The sequence below is a fragment of the Leptopilina boulardi genome, unplaced genomic scaffold, assembly GCF_019393585.1.
Source record: "Leptopilina boulardi isolate dan_hultmark-lab unplaced genomic scaffold, ZJU_Lbou_2.1 LbouV2_384, whole genome shotgun sequence".
Taxonomy (NCBI): domain Eukaryota; kingdom Metazoa; phylum Arthropoda; class Insecta; order Hymenoptera; family Figitidae; genus Leptopilina; species Leptopilina boulardi.
In genome coordinates, this window is record NW_026137956.1 from 1412776 (window position 1) to 1433274 (window position 20499).

General features: G+C 27.4%; 2 protein-coding genes across 4 annotated transcripts in view; both read left to right on the plus strand.

Annotated features, from left to right (window-relative positions):
* The first annotated feature begins 1042 nt into the window (after window positions 1–1042).
* Window positions 1043–18117, plus strand: LOC127288348 (ATP-dependent translocase ABCB1). 3 transcript variants are annotated; one of them, XM_051315742.1, is made up of 20 exons: window positions 1043–1330; window positions 1631–1688; window positions 1787–2199; window positions 2357–2528; window positions 2683–3003; window positions 3305–3529; window positions 3640–3765; window positions 3921–4124; window positions 4243–4413; window positions 4491–4652; window positions 4730–4828; window positions 4908–5072; window positions 5159–5263; window positions 5413–5778; window positions 8568–8809; window positions 9232–9391; window positions 10490–10684; window positions 11790–12143; window positions 16015–16215; window positions 17676–18117. In XM_051315742.1, the coding sequence occupies exons 1-19, from the start codon at window positions 1197–1199 to the stop codon at window positions 16213–16215; spliced, it is 3873 nt and encodes a 1290-aa protein (XP_051171699.1). In that variant the 5' UTR covers window positions 1043–1196; the 3' UTR covers window positions 17676–18117. The 3 variants fall into 3 exon arrangements, with proteins under 3 accessions (XP_051171699.1, XP_051171700.1, XP_051171698.1); XM_051315743.1 differs by lacking the exon at window positions 17676–18117 and adding an exon at window positions 16283–17636; XM_051315741.1 differs by having other exon boundaries at window positions 1044–1330; window positions 17644–18116.
* Window positions 18118–19600: 1483 nt separating this feature from the next.
* The window catches only part of LOC127288345 (uncharacterized), a 32020-nt gene continuing 31121 nt past the window's right edge, over window positions 19601–20499 (plus strand). The window contains exon 1 of the mRNA XM_051315737.1: window positions 19601–19820. Within this exon, the coding sequence (XP_051171694.1) occupies window positions 19734–19820 (87 nt within the window). The 5' untranslated portion in view covers window positions 19601–19733. The remainder of the gene's footprint in view (window positions 19821–20499) is intronic.

Here is a 20499-nt window from a genome sequence, read left to right on the forward strand (position 1 = left end):
TGCCTGCAGACTTTCAAAAAAACCTTTAAAAATTTAATTTTTATGTTACTACTAATAAATATAACTGTATTTATGATTGTCTATTAATATCTGTTTTATTTACGCTTTCCCATGTCATAGAAAATGCAATTTTCAATAGTTTTTTAAATTCATTTGCTTTCTTTTTATTTTTCCGTATTTATGCTCCTTCTAAATTTCTAGAATATTTAACGATTACATTTAACAAATCTTGAATTTTTAATTTCCTTAAATATCCCCTCACAATATGCCAAGAATCTTTAATTTTAATATTTAACAGAAATTCAAATTCAATATTCAGCCAACCTCTGTGACTGTCCTTTATTATGCGCGGACATTTAAACATCAACTCAACCTCGTTTGGACCTCGCGACTCAAGTTTTCGAACCTCGTCAAGCGAGGTTCAGTCAAGGTTCAGGGAAGTTTCGTTGCTGTCCGGGTAACTAGAAAGTAAACAATTTCTCAATTAATAAACCAAACAAAAATTAAGGAAATCCTTCCCTTTTACATTAAATGAATTACGCCACCTTGTCAAAAAATTATTTTTTATATAAATTTTAAAATCTATACTCTTGCAGTTATTTTCAGATGTCGTTTATAAAAATATCTCAATAAATGTAAAAGTTTTGGTCATTGGAAGCCGGCACTGCAGGAAGAAATCCCGGTATTGCTCCTTCGAGCCGACTGGCATCCTTCCAGATTACGAGAACCATTATTAAATGGTTAAATACATATGCACTTTAAGAAGATAATCATTAAAAATCATCTTTAATAGTTTTGTCAAAATAATTTTCTTAAAAACCATCCATTCAAAATAATAATACAATAATTTTATTTACATTGTTCTTGCAATTATTGCAGTATAATGAAATAATATAAAAAAAAAGATTTATTTAAAGAATATTTACTTCAATTTTTTCATGAATGATTGTGAAAAATAAGTATTTTATCATAAATAATCACGTTCATATATACGGTCATCACAGACACTTATGATTTAAATCGTTTGTAGATTTAGACGTATAGTGAAGATAAGATAACACTTGACAAATCAATGTTTTCTTATCAAGTACTGCAACAAATTTTAAATTCATATAAATCAATTTAATTGTGACCTCTACAAGATACACATTATTGGCATTATAAGAAAATAACAATTTAACAAAAAAAAAAAAAAAATGCGAAATCCAAAAAATTTACGTATTAATGTTACATCGCGGGTCGAAGACATTCAACCACAAGAAAGAGAACAGGCTGAAGTCTCTAAGAAATCACCATCAGCTAGTAAAAAAGACAAAGACGTAAAGAACACGTGAGTTTTTACTATGCATATTGAAAATATTTGAAATTTTGAACAAAATTTCCATTTACATCAAAATACTCAAAAAAAAAAAAACTACTTTAATTTTTTATAAGCTAATTTCATTTAGAGTAAATAATGACTAATTTGTCTTGTTTAATTCTACGATAAATAGGAAATGATTCTTGATATACAAGATAATAGATAGTATATATTTATAATAATATATTATCTATTAAAAATTTATATAATCGATTTTTAAATATTTAATTTTTTTGATAAATTGAATATCATTATCGTTACATATTTCAGGGAATCCGAAATTGATGAAGGAAATGAAAAATTAACATCAGTTCCACTTTTTAAATTGGTGTGTCTAATTAGTGGTGAAATTAATGAATTTTAACAATATTTTTTTTTTTCTTTTGTTAATTCACAAATAGTAACTAATATTTTTGCAATATTTAGTTTAGATATGCAACAAAATGGGAGACATTTCTCATGATTATTGGAATTATATGTAGCATTGGTTCTGGATTATGTGTGCCATCAAATATTTTTATTTTCGGTGATCTTGTGGGTTCAATGGTAAAAGCGGAAATGATGAAAGAAATTATAGAAATTGGCATCAATGGTACGACAAATGCAACAGAAAACATGATGAACAGTATTATGGATACAGTGACTAAATTTGCAATGGGAAATTCTATTATTGGCCTAGTGATGTTAATTTTCACTTATATTAGCGTTATGCTTTTTAATTATACGTCACAAAAGCAAACATTTCGCGTGAGGACAACATATCTTAGATCAATTTTACATCAAGATATCAGTTGGTATGATGTTATGCAAAGTGGTGATGTGTCCAGCAGATTAACGGAGTTAGTATGAACAAACTTTTCATATAATTTTCTATAATTAATACAAAAATATCTATTCGGGAACAACTTGAATACTGGCACAAAATAATGTATTGGAAATGGCTAAAACTGTACTTTTTCAGAATAAAAATAAAATATTTATTAACCATTTTTTCAGAGACATAATTAAATTTGAAGATGGTATTGGTGAAAAAGTGGTGATGTTTCTACACAATGTATTCGCATTTTTAGGATGTGTTGGTCTTGCATTTTATAACGGATGGGAACTCACTCTTGTTTGTGTTGTTGCATTTCCAATAATGGTTTTAATTCTCATTGGTATAGCAAAGGTATAATTTAGAGATTAGTTAATATATTAACAAGATTTTGCATCTAAAGAAATTGTCACTTCATCTTATGGAATATTTTTTTATCTATTCGTTTCTTTTGGAACATAAACATGAATTCATATTATTTTATTTTTATTTTTTGATTTGAACATAGGCAACTGCAAGAATGACTAGAAAAGAAGTTGAAATATATGCAATTGCAGGAGCAATAGCAGAAGAAGTAATAGCGTCATTTCGAACTGTTATTGCTTTTGGAGGACAACAATCTGAACTTGAAAGGTATAAGACAAATCTACAAAAAACTTATAAAACCAACATAAAGAAGGGATTTTTAGCAGGTGTTGGATTTGGATTAGTTTGGTTTTTTATTTATGCAAGTTATGCTCTCTCCTTTTGGTATGGAGTTACGTTAATTCTCAAATATAGAGATCTACCTCTAGCAGAACAAACCTATACTGCTGAAACAATGGTTATAGTAAGTAATCATTTCAAACTTGCTATATTTGGAGAATTTAAAAATTTTTTTTTTTCAATTCGTCAGCACAAATTTAATAGACGAGTTGGTTATTTTGTTTGAATTCTCAACCGATAAAAACTCATTGGTATAGGAATTGAATTGAATATACAAAGGACTTCACTAAATCTTGCTTAGCGACAAATACGATATCCAGTAACACTCAATATACACAAATTTAAAAGATAACATGAATATAGAATTGTATATTTATTTTCATAAGTCAAAACTAAATAATATATAAAATTAATTTCTTTCAAAGGTATTCTTCAGTGTGATGATGGGTAGCATTAATATGGGTGCTTCTTCACCTTTTATGGAAGCTTTTGGAATATCTAAAGCTGCAGCAGCAAATGTTTTCTCAATTATTGAACGAAAGCCAATAATTGATTCCATGTCTTCTGAAGGTTTAAAACCAACAGATATTGAAGGGGTTATTGAATTTAAAAATGTTTCCTTTAAATATCCATCTAGAAAGGAAGTGACAGTAAGAATTTTTTAAACTAATTACAAGATATAATGTTCTTGAAATTATTTATTTATTTCAAAATCTATATTATAAATTAAACGAAAGAATAAAATATAAATAATTTTAAGGTTCTTGAAAATTTAAGTTTCACGGTGAATAAAGGACAAACAGTAGCATTAGTTGGTAGCTCAGGCTGTGGAAAGTCTACATGCATTCAACTTATTCAACGATTTTATGATCCTTCAAGGGGGAAGGTAACAATTAGATAATAAATTTTATTTTAATTGTTTCAAGTGAGAAACAAAATTAAATGAGAAAAATTGATTAGGCGTACATCAATAATAATTTATTAGAAATTAATAACAGTTAATAAAAGTATATTATATTTAAAAAAGTATAATTCTAATAGATTCTAATTGGAGGTTATGATCTAAAAGAACTGAATCCTAAATGGTTTCGCAATAATTTAGGCATCGTTGGACAAGAACCTGTTCTTTTTGATACAACAGTAGCAGAAAATATTCGATATGGAAATATGAATGCAAGTACAGAACAAATTGTTTCAGCAGCAAAAGAAGCAAATGCTCATGATTTTATAATGAAATTGCCAAATGTAAGTAAATTTTTTTTTTTCTTCTGAAAAATATCTCTTTTTTATATGCAAAGTTACAAAACAAATTAAAAATTTTTAAAAATTAAAAACTATCTCTAAAATAATTTTTGTATTTAAGAAATATGATACACTTGTTGGTGAGAGAGGAGCTCAAATTTCCGGTGGACAAAAACAACGAATTGCTATTGCAAGAGCAATAATACGTAATCCTAGTATTTTACTTCTCGATGAAGCAACGTCAGCTTTGGATACTGGAAGTGAAGCCAAAGTACAAGCAGCTTTAGATATGGTATATATTTAAAAGAAAAATTTGTTATTTGAGAGAAAATTTAAACCAAAAAGAAAATCAATAAGAAATTTTTTTAGGCCAATCAAGGAAGAACTACAATAATAGTGGCTCATAGACTTACTACAATTAGAGGAGCAGATAAAATTATTGTTTTATCTAATGGTAAAACTGTGGAAGAAGGTACTCATGATTATTTAATGTCACTGAATGGTCATTATTATTCTCTCGTCACAGCTCAGGTATTAACGTTAAAATTAGTATGATATTTAATTTGAAGTTAGATACAGAAATTTTTTAATTTCATTTATAATTTTAGGTGTCCGATTTTTCTGAAACAATTAATGAAGAGTTAAGGAAAATTAATGATAATGAAAAAAATGATGACGATGAAGATTCCGTTAATGTGATGTCTAAGGTTTCTAGTTTGACTAATTATTATTTGTATGTTGTTGTTAATCAAATTCTGTTTATTGTTTACAAAAATCTATTTTTAGAATTCAAACGAAGATACATGTAATTCAATTAAGAAGGTTTCGATAATGAAAATCCTGGAATTAAATCAACAAGAGTGGCCTTACATACTTCCTGCTTGTTTAACTTCGATAATTGTTGGTTGTTCAATGCCATTGTTTGCCATTTTATTTGGAGATGTTATTGGTGTAAGTGTATAAACTATAAGCTGAATATAATTAGAGTTTTTCAAAAAGAATTAACTTGACTAACACAAGCAGTAAATCTTTTTTAGATACTTTCAGGTCCAGATGCTGAAGAAGTTAGAAGTCAAATAAACAAATATTGTGCATGGTTTGTAGCAGCTGGTATAGTAATTGGTGTATCAAATTTCGCACAGGTTGGTTCATTTTACAAATATATTAAAATAGAAAGGAAATTGTTTAAGAATAAAATATAAAATCTTCCACTTAATAACGTTTGAAAATTTTAAATTTATTGTTAAATTTAATATTGATTTTTAAAAAGTTTAATTAAAATGCATTGTAGATTTTTCTGTTCAGCATATCAAGTGAATGTTTGACAATGAGATTACGTGGTTTGACATTTGAAGCAATGTTAAAACAAGAAGTTGGCTGGTTCGATCAACCTTCAAATGGAACGGGAGCTTTGTGCTCTAAGCTTTCAACGGAATCAGCTGCCGTGCAGGGAGCATCTGGACAAAGAATTGGATTAACTTTTCAATCAATTAGCACTATCATTCTTTCCATTATACTCTCTATTTATTATGAATGGAGACTTGGATTAGTGGGAATGTCATTTATTCCTTTTATACTTGTTGTTACTTATCTACAGGGTTTACTCTATGCAAATGAGACATTCAATTATCATCAGAGCTTAGAGACATCAACAAAGGTTTGTGTTCACATATGGAATAACAAAAAATAATCCCTCTTGTCTTAAGGATTTACGACAATTTTAAGGTGTTGCATGAAAAATGCGAGTAGATTTAAAGACAATTTTTTGTTATTATTAATATCGATAATAACATTTTCAAAATCAACTTCACCTCAGATTTTTATTTATTATTTATAAATAATACCTCATTAATTAGAGTAACCAGTGTTCGTGATCTGGGGGTTATTCTTCAGAATGATTTTAATTTTCACGAGCATTATACCAAAACTTCATGAGAAAGCACTCAAAACTCTTATTGGCTTCGTCACGAGGAACATTACAACTTTCAATAATATTCATGCAATTAAAGGACTTTTCTTCTTAGTTGTTAGACTTAAACCATTGTTTGCATCTGTGGTATGCTCACCTTACCACCAAGTCAACATTGATAGATTTGAAAGAATTCAAAACAAATTCTTACGCTTTGCAGCTTGGAGACTGGATGTTGCATATATATGACCGTAATAGTCATGATTACACTGAGCTTAGAAGATTCTTTAAAATTCCGACTCTTTCATCTAGATTCTTATAAATAATGATTTATTGTTTCTATACAAACTTATTAACGGCATTATAAACTGTCCTAATTTGTTAGCACTTATTAACTTCTATCCCAGTCGAAAATGAAAAATTTCCCTGGAGCGTTCATACGGCCTTTAGGCAATTGTTATAAAGGTCTTAAATGCTTTGTGACAACTATTTGTACATTAGACCTAAAAAAAAAACTTAATATTTGCTTGCTGGCTTCTTAGCACAAAGCTTTTTCTAACACTTGTTAAATATCTATGCGGATAGTTTTCCGCAATATAACTGACAGTTTGCTAGCCTAATGCTCTCCAAATACCTAGTTTAATTTATAAAGAAGCAATTTTATCTCCTTTTCACAAATTGTTTGAGAATGTGTATTATCATTACTTTTTTATACATCCTAGAAACTAGGATTTATATTATAAATCCTTTATGAAGTTACACAAGGAAATGAAAAATTTGCAGTCATAAATCTGTATAAATTTATAACATTGAGAATAAAAATTTGTTTGAATGTTTCTATACATGAAACATTAAATTATTATTAACCAATATTAATTGTGTAATTTTACTATTAAAAATTGATTCACAATTAACTTATAATTAAAAGAAGATAATATTTAATTTAAGACAAAAGTATTTAATATTACCACAGGATAGATATTAATAATAAAATGAATAAAATTTTAATAAGATAAATAAAGATGAAAAGGAAGGTTAGATTTAACTTTTGATACACATGTTATTTTTCTACTGTTTCCTGAAACATTCATGATGCTTCGTTGAGTTTTCACTACCTCTGAACGTTTTCTCTTAATTTATATAAAAATTAAGGTACTTTCTGACAACTCTTTCAATGCCATTTGAATGATTTGTTTAAAACGATAAAAATGTGCTATTTGTAGAATTTTGTCTGAAGCGAAAAATCGGACATAACCGGCTTCCTGAAAGTTTGCTACAGCTAGTTTACTATACTATCTAACACTTCTCTAATGGTTATCTCAATACTTTAAAACAAAATTTTTCAGCTTAAGAAAGCGCAAGATTTTCCATTGATGCGCCTAATAGAATGTTTAGAAATACTTCTTCATTTAAGTTAGGTAGTCATAGATCTGTTTACGGAGAAAACTCCAATTGAATAGAATTTATATAGAGGCGAACACACTTGCAATAAAGATTTACATTTTTTTATTACACCTTTGAGCAATTTTGTTTTAAGCTTAAAGATGGCAGTTCATGTTGCCACTTAAATTACCATGTGTAATAAAATAATTCTTCTATTTTTATTATCTTTTGTTATTTCTATTGTTATTTGTCCGTAAGGGCTTTAGGCACGTTGTATGTGTAAATAAATAAATATAAAGGGCGAGGGGCTGTTCACTGAAAATCCAATTGAACAATATTTGAGAATTCATTAAAGATTTTTAAGGATTGCTAGTCATTTTCGTAATTCCTATTTTGAAATTAAGGGAAATAATGCTTTCATTTTATTTAAAGTAATTGAGAATTACTTGCAAGAAAAATAAATTAATTGTATAATTTGGTAGTATTTAAGCCATTGACTATACCTCGCGCTTAATCGAAAGGACTCATACGTATTCGGCTTCTGATTCGAACGGAATCGGACGGACTCGTTGATATTCACAGTGTATTCACAAATTCCTTCTTTGCGCTGCTTCGTGTCGCGCAGACTAAATAAAGTATATATACAAGGAAGTGAAGATTATGATAAAAAAAATCAGTCAATAATAATAATTAGTGTAAATAATTTTATATTATTTATACAACAATTCTTACTGCATGACTTAGGATTTTATTGGAATCGACGCGAGATTCGTTCGGATTCGCATAGTATTCGACAAATTCGAACGTCCTTTTCAATAATCGTCGGTAATCTCCACTTAAAATACAATATATTCAGAATCAAGAAATTTACATTTTCTTATGTTAATTGATGAATATTCGGAAGATACCTAGTATATTCTCTACATTACAAATCGGGTATTCGAGAGTGAACAGTCTCTCGAAAGGGGAAATCTTTTGCAGTAATTAAGATTTTTACATCCTTTTATAGATTTCCGGCTGTTTTGTCATTCGAAGTACTTGTAGAAATTCAAGTGATATCCAAACAAGCTGCTGGATATCTCTAGAGGATAATTAATAACCTAAACAAGCGGTACTGTAATTTTGTAACTAATTTGCAAAAATTGATTTATTAGATTGCAGTTGATGCAGTAAGTAATATACGAACTGTAGTTGGATTAGGAATAGAAGACAATATGTACAAATCTTATCTACATGCCATGGAACCGTCACTAAAAGTGGCAAAAAGAAATACTCATTATAGGGGTTTAGTTTTTGGCTTGGCACGTTCTATTATATATTTTGCTTATGCTACATGCATGTATTATGGAGGATATTTGATAAAACACAGTAATCTTTACTATGCAAATGTTTTCAAGTAAGTAACAAGAATTTGTAAAAAAAAAAAAATGTTAAAATAATAGTAAAAAAAAGTTCCAGTTTTAATTAAAATCTATATAAATAGATAAAACAATTTTTTCTCCCTGATCAAACATTTCATTGTTTAAAAATATTCTAAATAAATATGTGACCAGGAAAAAAAATTTATTTTATATTTTTTATCTATTAACGGACAAAGTGAATTTAATTATTGCTCTCAATATCAAGAATTTTAATTACTTTTTTTGATGTTGTATGCATTCAGTATTATTATACCTTTATAATGTTGATAATGATTTTCTCTATTTTAATTATTCGAGTTTATAGCCTTTTTCACAAAATTGTCCATATAAATATCTATGAAAATTATTCTCGAAATATATTATATGTAAAATATTATTTGAAATATTAAATTTTCAGAGTATCTCAGGCTCTTATAATGGGAACTGTAATGGTTGCAAATGCATCTGCTTTTGCTCCAAACGTTCAGAAAGGATTACTCGCTGCTTCAAATATAATTTCCCTTTTAGAACGAGTGCCAAAAGTTCAAGATTTGAAAAATGCTGAAGAAATTGCAGAGGTAAAATGATTTTTTAAAAATTTAGTAATGTTAATTTTCTTTATATTTTTTCTACTTAACATTGCAATTATTTTTTTACTATAGGTATTTTTTAAGAGATAAAAAAGTGTAAGTTAATTACCTTTTGAAAACAGGAATCTTAGTTTTAATTTTAGTCTAATTGCGTCTATATTTAAATTTTCATTTCTTGGAAGGTGTGTATATATATGCATTTCTTCTTGTGTCAATTTATGATTCATTGAATTTTACCGTCACTGACGTACTTCAATGTCTCCCTTTTCCTAATCTATGCAAATTTATACAGACAAATTCCACATTCATATTTTCATTCACGCCCTCTTTTCTTTAGTTTTGCATGCAAAGTTGCACAATTTTCGAGCACTTTTTTTTAGTATTTGCCGGAGAACTTTAATTTTTTTTCTCTTCAATAAAATCAATCCCTACGCGTGGAAATGACTACTTGAATATAATTTTTTAAAAATATTTTATTACATTTGAAACAATTAATAAAGTAATGATTTTAATTATTGTATTAAGAAACTAATCTTAAAGATTTTAAAACCTTTTTTTATTTTTATAATTTTTATTTTAAAAAAATGGAAGCCAATTTCTATTAATATTAATAAAAAATTAATCAATTTAATTTAACTAATTTATTAATTTTCTAATTTTTTAATAATATTTATGAAAAATTTTTAGATTATTTCCCTCGCAGCACATGTCTCCATTGTATTTCAAATTGGTTTACGACCACCAATTTTACATTATTGCTTCCTCTCTTTTGATGTGTAATCGTTATCTTTCCTCAATTTTAAAGTCTTTTTTTTAAAGAAGTAATATAGTATATAAAATATAATAATAGGTAAATATTAATAATAATATTCATAGCTTCATAGACATAACAATAGATTTTCAATCGTCATTGGTTTTACAAATATTTATTGTAGGTAAATTTTATTTTTCGAAAAATTAGCTATTGATTTTAGTTTATTGAAATTTATTTATTTGAAACATAAACATAAAAATTTGCAAATTTAATATTATTTTCAATTTAATAATAATATTTTGAAAGACTTAATTAAAAATAAAATGTTTTAGAATTCGGAAGGAATTGTTAAATATGAAGATATTAAATTTGAATATCCAACAAGACCAGGTATTCGAGTTCTTAATGGTTTAAATTTGTTGGTATCATCGGGAAAAACTATTGCATTAATAGGAAGTAGCGGTTGTGGAAAAAGTACTCTTATTCAATTACTTGAAAGATTTTATGATCCTTTCTCAGGAGTTGTGGTAAATATTTCATTATATCATATATATACATTATACATATGAATAGTTTTAAATTTTGTCGTGCTTACAATATATTGAATACTAATAAATTCTAATGAATTATTATATTTCTTTTTAATGGTAATTACTTTATTGTTTCTCGCAAAACTTTTTGTAATGAAATAAAAGATGCATGTAAAGAAAAAATTATCTGCAACTTAATTTTATATACAAAAATGAATAATGTCTTTTATCTTGTATAGATATTGTATTTTATTCTTTATGGAAAAAAATTTTTTTTTTTTAATTTAAAATTAACACGTTTTCTTTTTCTTGATAATATTTCTACAGACTATTCATATTTTTTTTTAAATGACGTCAAATATAATTACGCCTTAACTTGACAAAGTAGTGAAAAAAACAAAGAATAATGTTAAATGTTGTTTATCATATTTATTTAAATACAAACTATCGATTTTAATATTTTTAAACTAAAGTAATTTATATAACTATATACATTCTTTTATTTTATTTGCATTTTTTGCTAGACTAATTTTAATATATTTTTTTCACTTTTACTTTCATTCAAATTATAACCCACTTTTATTATCAACCCCCCTAATTTTGACAACTGGTTTTTATTTAAATAAATAAATTTTTAAAAAATCATTTATGTATTACAGATAAATGTTATATCAATTTTTTTTAAACAAAAAATGTTTATAAAAAAAAATTATTTTATAACACTTGAAAAATTTGGGTTAAATTTAAGTAGCCGGGTGGTTGCAAATCAGGGGATTTTTATTCAAAGAAACCAGAAACTAACTTATCAAAATTTTATTTTTTTAAATAATCGCAAAAAACTAACAAAACATTATCTACTTGGTAAAGAATGCATTTTCCATTTACATTTGAAATATTTACTTAACCAATAGAAAAATAATTCAAAAATTGTTTAGTCAGGGAAAAAGAAAAATTAAATTAAAAATTTAAAACACGTCAAAAATGAACCTCGTAGATGAGCCCATAATCTGTGTTTTTGGTTCATTTTGAGCTGCAACAAAAATGAGCCCAGATTTTTTTTTGTTAAAATTACAAAATAAAAAATAATATTGTTAATTTATAGAAATTTGCTGATAAAAATATTGCAACAGTAAAACAAGCATCATTAAGAATGCAATTGGGATTAGTGTCTCAAGAGCCGACACTTTTTGCAAGAACCATTGCTGAAAATATTGCCTATGGTGATAATACACGACAAGTGCCATTAACTGAAATAATTGACGCAGCCAAAAAAGCAAATATTCATCATTTTATTGCATCATTACCACTTGGTTATGAAACAAAATTAGGCGATAGGGGAACACAACTTTCTGGTGGTCAAAAGCAAAGAATTGCAATTGCAAGAGCACTAATTAGAAATCCACAAATTCTTTTACTAGACGAAGCAACATCTGCATTAGATACTGAAAGTGAAAAGGTAACAATTTCTTATTAAACAATGCTACATAAGCATATTATTACATAAATTATTTAATTATTGCAATGCATTAAATATTATATTTTGTATTTATCGATAATTATAGTAACATAACGTTATATATGAATTAAAGAGTACAGTATATAATTATCACGCAAAGAAAATAGGTTTTCTCTATTTTTATTAAAACAAAGAAAATTTTCGTAAAGTTATGTGTGCACGCATATACAATGTAACGTTTGTAATTGTAAGGATCAATATTTTAGCTCGCCAAGCCAGTGTTCGTTTTGATTCCAACAAAAATAATAACAGGATAATTACAAACTGAAACAAATTATTTATTTATAACGGTATTTACAGGAGAAAAATATATCGGCGTACAGATAAATCGCGGAAGTCGGTTTCACACAACGATTGTCGGCGTCTATCGCGATACGTTGAGCCGCGGAATCGAAAATCGGCATCAATCTGGTAACGTTGCATTAACGAAATCGGCTTCAACTCGCAGCGATGAGCCGTGAAATCAATTGTAATACTGCCTAAAACTTTGCGATATTCTGGTGAACTACGAGTAAAACTTGTGTTCTAATTATACGAAGAGTAAAACTCTAAGTATATCTACAAACGGTAATAAAACGGAAAATTTACTTTAAACTGTGGCAATACAATATTTCTTTACTATATATTTGTTACGTTATTTTGCCTCTTGATACGTTACTTTACAATATTTCTTTGCTATACATTTCGTTACTTTACATCGCGATACATTACTTTACAATTCGTTACTATACACTATTTACACATAAAACTGATATAATGTTCGACGGGTAAAACCCGACGAACGGGAATAAAATTCTCTACAAAGATTTTCGGAGTAAAACTCCTAGTCAAGTGGGTAAGACCCACCCGGACTCCGTGTAGCACGAGAGTGACGGTCCTCAGCGAGAGCGCAGCTTATATAGCCGATCGGTGGGCTGGGCGCACGCGAATGAGCTTTGGCGATGCGGCCCGCGCGGCGAAATCGGGTACTACGTCTTTGTGCTCCGCGGTCGGTAACATGTTTATCGACGCGCGATAATATTTAGTACAAATATTTACCGGCCGATTTCTAACTATCATTACAACAAGAATATATGGTATTTTTAGACCATTTTTATGAAAATAATAAAAACTTTATAACACTTTAGGTAATATAAAATATTCATATTGTATCCTTAAGTGATAACTTTGCATCAAAAAATTAAGGAAAGGGAACAGTTAATTTAGTAGAAAGAAGGCATGTTTTTATTGATTTTTTAGAGGCTCTGATTGGAGCCAATGTATTTAAACCATATTGCGATATTAGTACATCATTTGAAGAATATTTGGTTAAAATTTCAAAGTAATACTTAAAGAAGGACCGGATTGGCAAGCGATTTTCGAAGACGCCTCCAAAATAAAACTGTTTTGCGGTCATAAGTCGAAGCTGTATCAACTAAAATCAAAAACTAAAAATTTTTTTATTAGCTGATAAGTGTCCTGAGGTAACGCTGTCGAGTTTTTTTTTCTTATTTTTGGTACCACTTTGAAGTACAAAAATCGATTTTGCTATAAAATGTCAACACATTTGTTATTCTAAAATGAAGAATAATTTTAAAAAAACTCGACAGCGTTACCTCAAGACACTCATCAGCTAACAAAAAAATTTTGGATTTTTAATTTTAGATGATCCAGCTTCGACTTATGATGAACACGGCAAAACAATTTTATTTTGGAGGCGTCTTCGAAAATCGCGTGCCAATCCGTTCCTTCTTCAGATATTACTTTGAAATTTTAACCAAATATTCTTCAAAAAATGTACTATTATTGCAAAGTTTTTTAAATTCATTGAATCTAACTAGAGTCTATAAAAAAAAATCATAAAAACATGCCTTGTTTTCCACCGAACTAACTATATCATCCCTTAAATATGACGGCTGTTGTATTCTGTAATAGCTTTGAGCAAATGTTGACTATAGTCTGGGAGGGGATGAAAAACCTTACATTTCAGACAAATTTTTTTAACATCAGCATGTACCGACACCATTGCTTGTTCGGAGTAAAAGTCAAGTTATACTTTTCACAAAACTACAATTTATTTATTTAATTAGAATGTACTTTCTTGTGATGCGTTCTTCTTTTTCCCACAAGAGAGACAATGTCTAGAGTGCAAGAAGAGGGTGCCCAATGAAATGAAGAAGCAGTTAGATGACGCTGAAGTTACCAACAACGAATTTTTCGTTTTCAGATTAGTTTAAAGGACAAGAACCAATATTTTTTAATTTAAACTTCTTTATTTTGGTCCCAAATACATCCTTAAACACTAAAAATCCCCAACCAAGGCGGGGAGATATTCAATCTTAGGAAAAAAAAATTCTTTTCGTCGATTCAATTTTGGTTACTTCAGTGTCATCAGTTAGTTACAGTCATATTGGTCCTGAAAACACCACAACAGGAGTGGACATGAGTTAGCAGGGACAAGAATTGTGTATTTCCAATGGAAACCACGCGGAGGTTCTGCTTTCATACCGAAGTCTCACTCTACCTCCAGAAGAAGAGGCGTAGTGCGTTTAAAAATCCATCTTTAAGACCCCTCTTACGACACGCGAAGGGTTACGAGAAGACAAATTCTTGAACCATCTTACACGGGTGTCTTATCTATCGTGAACATCATATGCAGGTGTAGTGCGTTCATGCATCATTGGTTTGTCCCAACTACACGTCTCCGACAAAGCGGTACTTAGCCAGAAGGATACGATCCTCCGCATCCCTTTTAGTCACCTTTTACGACATGCAGTTGGCTACAGGCGACCTATTCTGAAGCAGCGAATAGTAATGTCTGAATCATATTGAGCTAAAGTTTATAACGTCAAATCTGATGATTTTCGAAATTTGTATTACGAAAATTGTCAGACTTGACGTTGTAGACTTCAGCTTAATCAAATCATATTGGTTACTACGAAATTAATACCAAATTAGTTTACGCAAATCGCTTATATTAATTTGTTCAAGGATATACTAAAGAAGTAGAATGCATTACCTCTAGTATATATTTTATTTAAAACAGTAAGTATTGTCCAAATAATTGGATTATTCTTATTCCTTTCAAAGAAACAATAAAATTTATACAGAATAATATCAGTGGACAGTAAAAAAATCCGATAATAATTTTGAACAAAATATTAGATTCAATATAATAATGTACATATTAACTTGCTTATAGTCGCAAAATGAAGAACTTTGTTTTGAACGCTTTCAAATTTCATCAACTGGTAGTCATGGTGTCGAACCCATATTGCTAAATTGCAAAATCTAATTTAGATCTAGCTAAAGCAAAGTACTAATTTTTAGCACCTATTTCTTTAAAAAAATTTAGGTTTTCCCGTAGGAGTTCGTAATACCAAATTTAAGTACTTTATATTTATTCCACAATGAAGGGTTTAAGTAAAAAAAAATTTAGGTCCTGAATTAAAACATGATATACCTTGTTTTTTGAATAATTTGACTGGACATGACTATAAATTTTTAGATCATCTGCAAATAACGAACAAATTTAATATCCATTTGAATTTCCATGGGGAATTTTCAAAATAAATTTTAGTCATAATTCGTACAAAAAAAACGTTTCAAAACACCACAAGAATTCGTTAAAAAATTTCTGGCTATGTTCTTATCAGTATTTAATATAAAGATCAGTCTGACTAATTATTATGGTTTATTGTGTGACATTTGTTTTGTATAATATTTCGATCTGGTGTTTAAATTTTCCTTGATCGAACAACTTAGATTTTTTAAAACTAACATTTTAAAGTTCTTTGACTTTATGATTAATTTAATGTTTCTTTTATTTAAGATTGTTCAAGCAGCATTAGATGAGGCAAAAGAAGGTAGAACGTGTATTCTTATTGCCCATAGACTCTCAACAGTGGAAAATGCTGACAAAATATGCGTCATTAATAGTGGGGTAATTGCTGAATGTGGAACTCATAAAGAGCTCATTGAAAAAAAAGGTTTTTATTATGAATTGCTGTGTTTGCAAAATGCCCGAAGATAGGTATGTAAAGCTGTTAAAAAACCATTCCTTTAAAATTTTAATTAAATATTTTTCAAAATCTCTACAGGAATGTAGAGCTCGTTCAGAGCTCTTCTACAGTCCTTGTTACGTTCCGAGATAGGCGAATTAATTTATTTTTTATATAAATTATGGTAAAAAGAGCTGATTTAGTCAAGACTTGACTTTTTATTTTTATATAGGATCTTTGTTGTTTATTAACTCTATGGAAGTTGTGTTACTCAATTAATACAAAAGTGACATATTAAAACAATTTATTGTTAAATAAACAATTGTTTACAATTAAAATATAAAGATTTAACATTTAATACTTACATTAAATAATTATAGTGATGAATTATAATAAGGGCGAAAATTGCTTGTTTTGCTCTTATGATAAACGTCAATTGTTAATAATTATTATTTCGGTCTAAGTGTCACTATTTACCAGCTTGCACCAAAAGATCGAATACTTAATCGGAAAGACACGACAAGTAACAATTAATAATTGACGGATCGAATTAACAGTATAGAAACTGCAATGGGCACATGTCTCGACAAAAAATGAGATCGGCACGTAGTGTGACAAATATTAAAATCGGCACGTTCATTTATTGCTTCCTTGATTTACTCCTAATTTATTAACTGCATTCAAAAAAATGCAATAACTCCACACGAGTCAATTTACGAAAACAATAAAGCGTTTATACGTTTTAACTGTGCGCAGATAATTTCGATACGTTAAAATTTTTTATTCTTTTTATTTGTATACAGTTTAATTGTATACAAGCATTTTTAGAAAAAGTAAATGTTTAACTTTGCACAGTTTAATTTGACAAAGGTAAGTTGTACGCTATTCAACTCTTCACATTCATTTTTAAATTACTATTTAAAACTTCTATTGCTGCGGGTTAGCCAAAGCCCATATGATATATTTGATGTTTTGGATTTATGTCAATTTGAAGTTTAAAGATTTTTTGCATTATCTTTGTAAATTTCAATATTAATTCCAAATTCATTAATATGAATCCAGAACATTATTTGGCGGACATGAAACATTCTAAAAACATCCTTAAAACGTTTTTAGAACGAACATGGTTGTTTGCCCACTAAGTAGAGTTAAATTCAATACATGATAATTTTTTTAATGCAGTTAAACAAATATAAAAAAATTTGTCTTGTATTGAATTTAACTGTATACTACTAAACTGTATAGAGTAAAACATTAAAAATTATTTATTTCACATTTTTAGAGCCTTAAGTGAGTGTTCTCAATATGGAAAAATATTTTGAAAAATATTTATTTAAATTAAATTAAAGGTGTGGTTTTTGGTGTAAAGGGTGGTTTTACAAAAAAAACTTCAAAGAACATGATATCAAGTATGAGAAATTTATAAAAAAAAAAAATAATTAACAAGTTTTGATTTACAGCAAGCAGCTGTAAATCAAAAAAATTATTTCAGAACTGGTTCCGCAAAATGTCGTACTCAGCAGATCATTCAGATATGAAACAGATTTCGAACATGGTTACCTTATTGTTGATGAAGCTAAAACTGACCCTACACCCAGAAAAAAAGATTTCTTTGATTCAAAGAAATCAATTTCTTTAATAATTGATACAAATAAAATTTAATTGTTTTAAACAAATTATATATATTATATTGTGACGTTGTAAAAATTACAATTTCACAAATCACAAAGGTTTATTTATTTTTCAATGTATTAATTAACTTTCCTTCATTATTCCCGAAAAAAAACATTCAATATAAAAACTTACTAGACGAAATCACATTATAGATTTGAGAAATGGAAAAATCTTATTTAATAATAAGTTAATATTAAGAATTAATATCTGTAATCCCTTTTTTATTTATGTACTTTCGAGCCAACATTAAACTGAAAAATAAATTAAGAAAAAAATCAAGATTTAAGAAAACTTTGAGAAAATTAATTATATTGGATATTTTGTATTGGTCAACCTAACCTCAATTTTGATGTCAACAATAATTGGATATTTTTGAAGTTTATTATCAAAAATTTGGATATATTTTATTATTAAAATTTGGATTCTTGAATATTCACTTCCGATGTAACCATTAATTGGATAATTAAGATATGCCAAGTATTTTCACGTTTTATGCAAATATCACCCTGAGAATATCATTGACTTCGTTTCCTGGCGAAAAACACTCAAAATTATTATGATTTTTGGAAGGCTTCTTTATATTTTTAAATTACTATTTAAAACTTCTATTGCTGTGGGTTAGCCAAAGCCCATATGATATATTTGATGTTTTGGATTTATGTCAATTTGAAGTTTGAAGATTTATTGCATTATCTTTGTAAATTTCAATATTAATTCCGAATTCATTAATATTTATATTGGAGAAGAATTAGAAGGATTTACCATCTTGTTTTTTATTTCTATCATTTAATTTTAATTGATTTTGGAATCGAAATATAATAATTGGAGAAAATATATAATAAATCGTTTAAAATGGAAATATAATATAATTAATAAACAAGGAAATAAGGAAATTAATTTAATAAAAGCAAGGAATTGTTTGGAAATCTCTATTGGAAATTCGTTGCCAACAACCATTTTGATCATTTTAATTTTAGAATTCTCTGGTAATATTTTATTTCTCATTTATGAAAGATATCTAAAACTTATTAATTTGTTTAAATTTTCCAATAATAAATTTTCTTTAGATTTTAATTTAATTAAAATTTCAATTTAATCTAATTTAAAATGATTGCTTTTGAATTTCATTGATTTTTATTAAATTTGAAATTATTCAAATTCTTTAAAATGCCAATTATGTTAAATGAAACTTGGAGCTAATAAAAATTCGAACAAATAAAAATTCTGTGAAAGGAATTTTCGGTTATATAAAAATTCTGTAATATAAAAAATCGTTTTGATGAAAATTCTGCAAAATACTAATTCAAACAAATAATAATAATTCGGCTCAAAAATAATTATGATTATTATCGAGAGACTACCGACTATTGTTATAACAAAATGACAATATTAACTCTAATTTTAATTTAGACATTCTGAAAATTGTTTAATTAATTCAAATATAAATACTGTTTATCATTTTACTTTCAATATCTTTTTGTTACATTATTTATAAAAAATTTTAAAGTTGAAATGTATTAGTGGATTTATCGTTGTTGAATTCTTATTGAATGTGTATTGGCGAACATTTATTATATATCGGAAATACGGATTTTATCTATGGATATTACAATACATGCATCACTTTAAGAACGTGAACTTCGATGAATTTTTATAGTCTTTTAACAAATGAAAGTTAAAAAAAAAAGAAGGAATGATTATACACGTATTTATGTGTGAACACTCAAAGCGTAATTCTGACGAGTTATATAAACAACAATCAGCAACTGGGCTCTAGTCAGACATTCGCGCGCGCAGGATATCCTTTTCGTCTATTACATTAGTCTATTTACTTTAGTTTAGAATCTTCTCACATTTCTTTTTTGTTTAAATTGATATGTTCTTAATTAAAATGTTGATTCGCAATACAAAATGTATTTTCAATAAAAAATGTCGTGCTATTTTTAGTCCTGTAAAAAATTTAGTGAGTGTTTTAAATGTTATAATCACTTTTTTTACATCTACAATGTTATTGATTTGGTTTTTTTTTTAAGTTTATTTTGGTGATTGAATTTAGATTAACTAAAGCATTTTTAATATTGTATTTTTACCGGCAGTAAAATTAATTAATAACTTGAATTTTTAAACAGTTTTTTATTTAAATAATTTTGTTAAAATTAATAAATTTTCAAATAAATATTTTTCAGTAACTTGACATTTCTTTAGTTTTAATCTCTCGAAATATCATAAAAAAAAAACGTTGAAATAGTAAAAAGGAAGATAAATTTTTATTTCACCTCAACATATTTTATGTCAGTACATTAATTTTTTTTTTTATGTTTTCTCAAATTTATCAATTGTGATTTGAAATAAAGAATAAAATTTGTTATAGAGAGAAATTTAAGGAAAAAAAAAATTTTTTTCAAGTCTAAGCCAAACTATTAAATGTTTTAACATGACAAAAAAAAGCTTCCTTGAAATTACACGCTACAACTATTATATGTAAAATATTACCGACACAGTCATTTAAAATAGATATTATAAGAAAATGTAATTTTTTACTGTATTTTACAGTAAACAAATGTTTTAACATTATGATTCTCTAATTATTTTTCAATTATTAAATTAATATTGTCAATTATTTGAAATAATCAAATATTATT

Excerpts from the sequence above, each read along its gene's own strand:
- LOC127288348 (XM_051315742.1), top strand. The coding sequence starts at position 1,197 with ATGCGAAATCCAAAAAATTTACGTATTAATGTTACATCGCGGGTCGAA. Across the intron at positions 2,200-2,356 it reads GTGTCCAGCAGATTAACGGA|AGACATAATTAAATTTGAAG; the intron begins GTTAGTATGAAC and ends CCATTTTTTCAG. Across the intron at positions 12,144-16,014 it reads TAGATACTGAAAGTGAAAAG|ATTGTTCAAGCAGCATTAGA; the intron begins GTAACAATTTCT and ends CTTTTATTTAAG.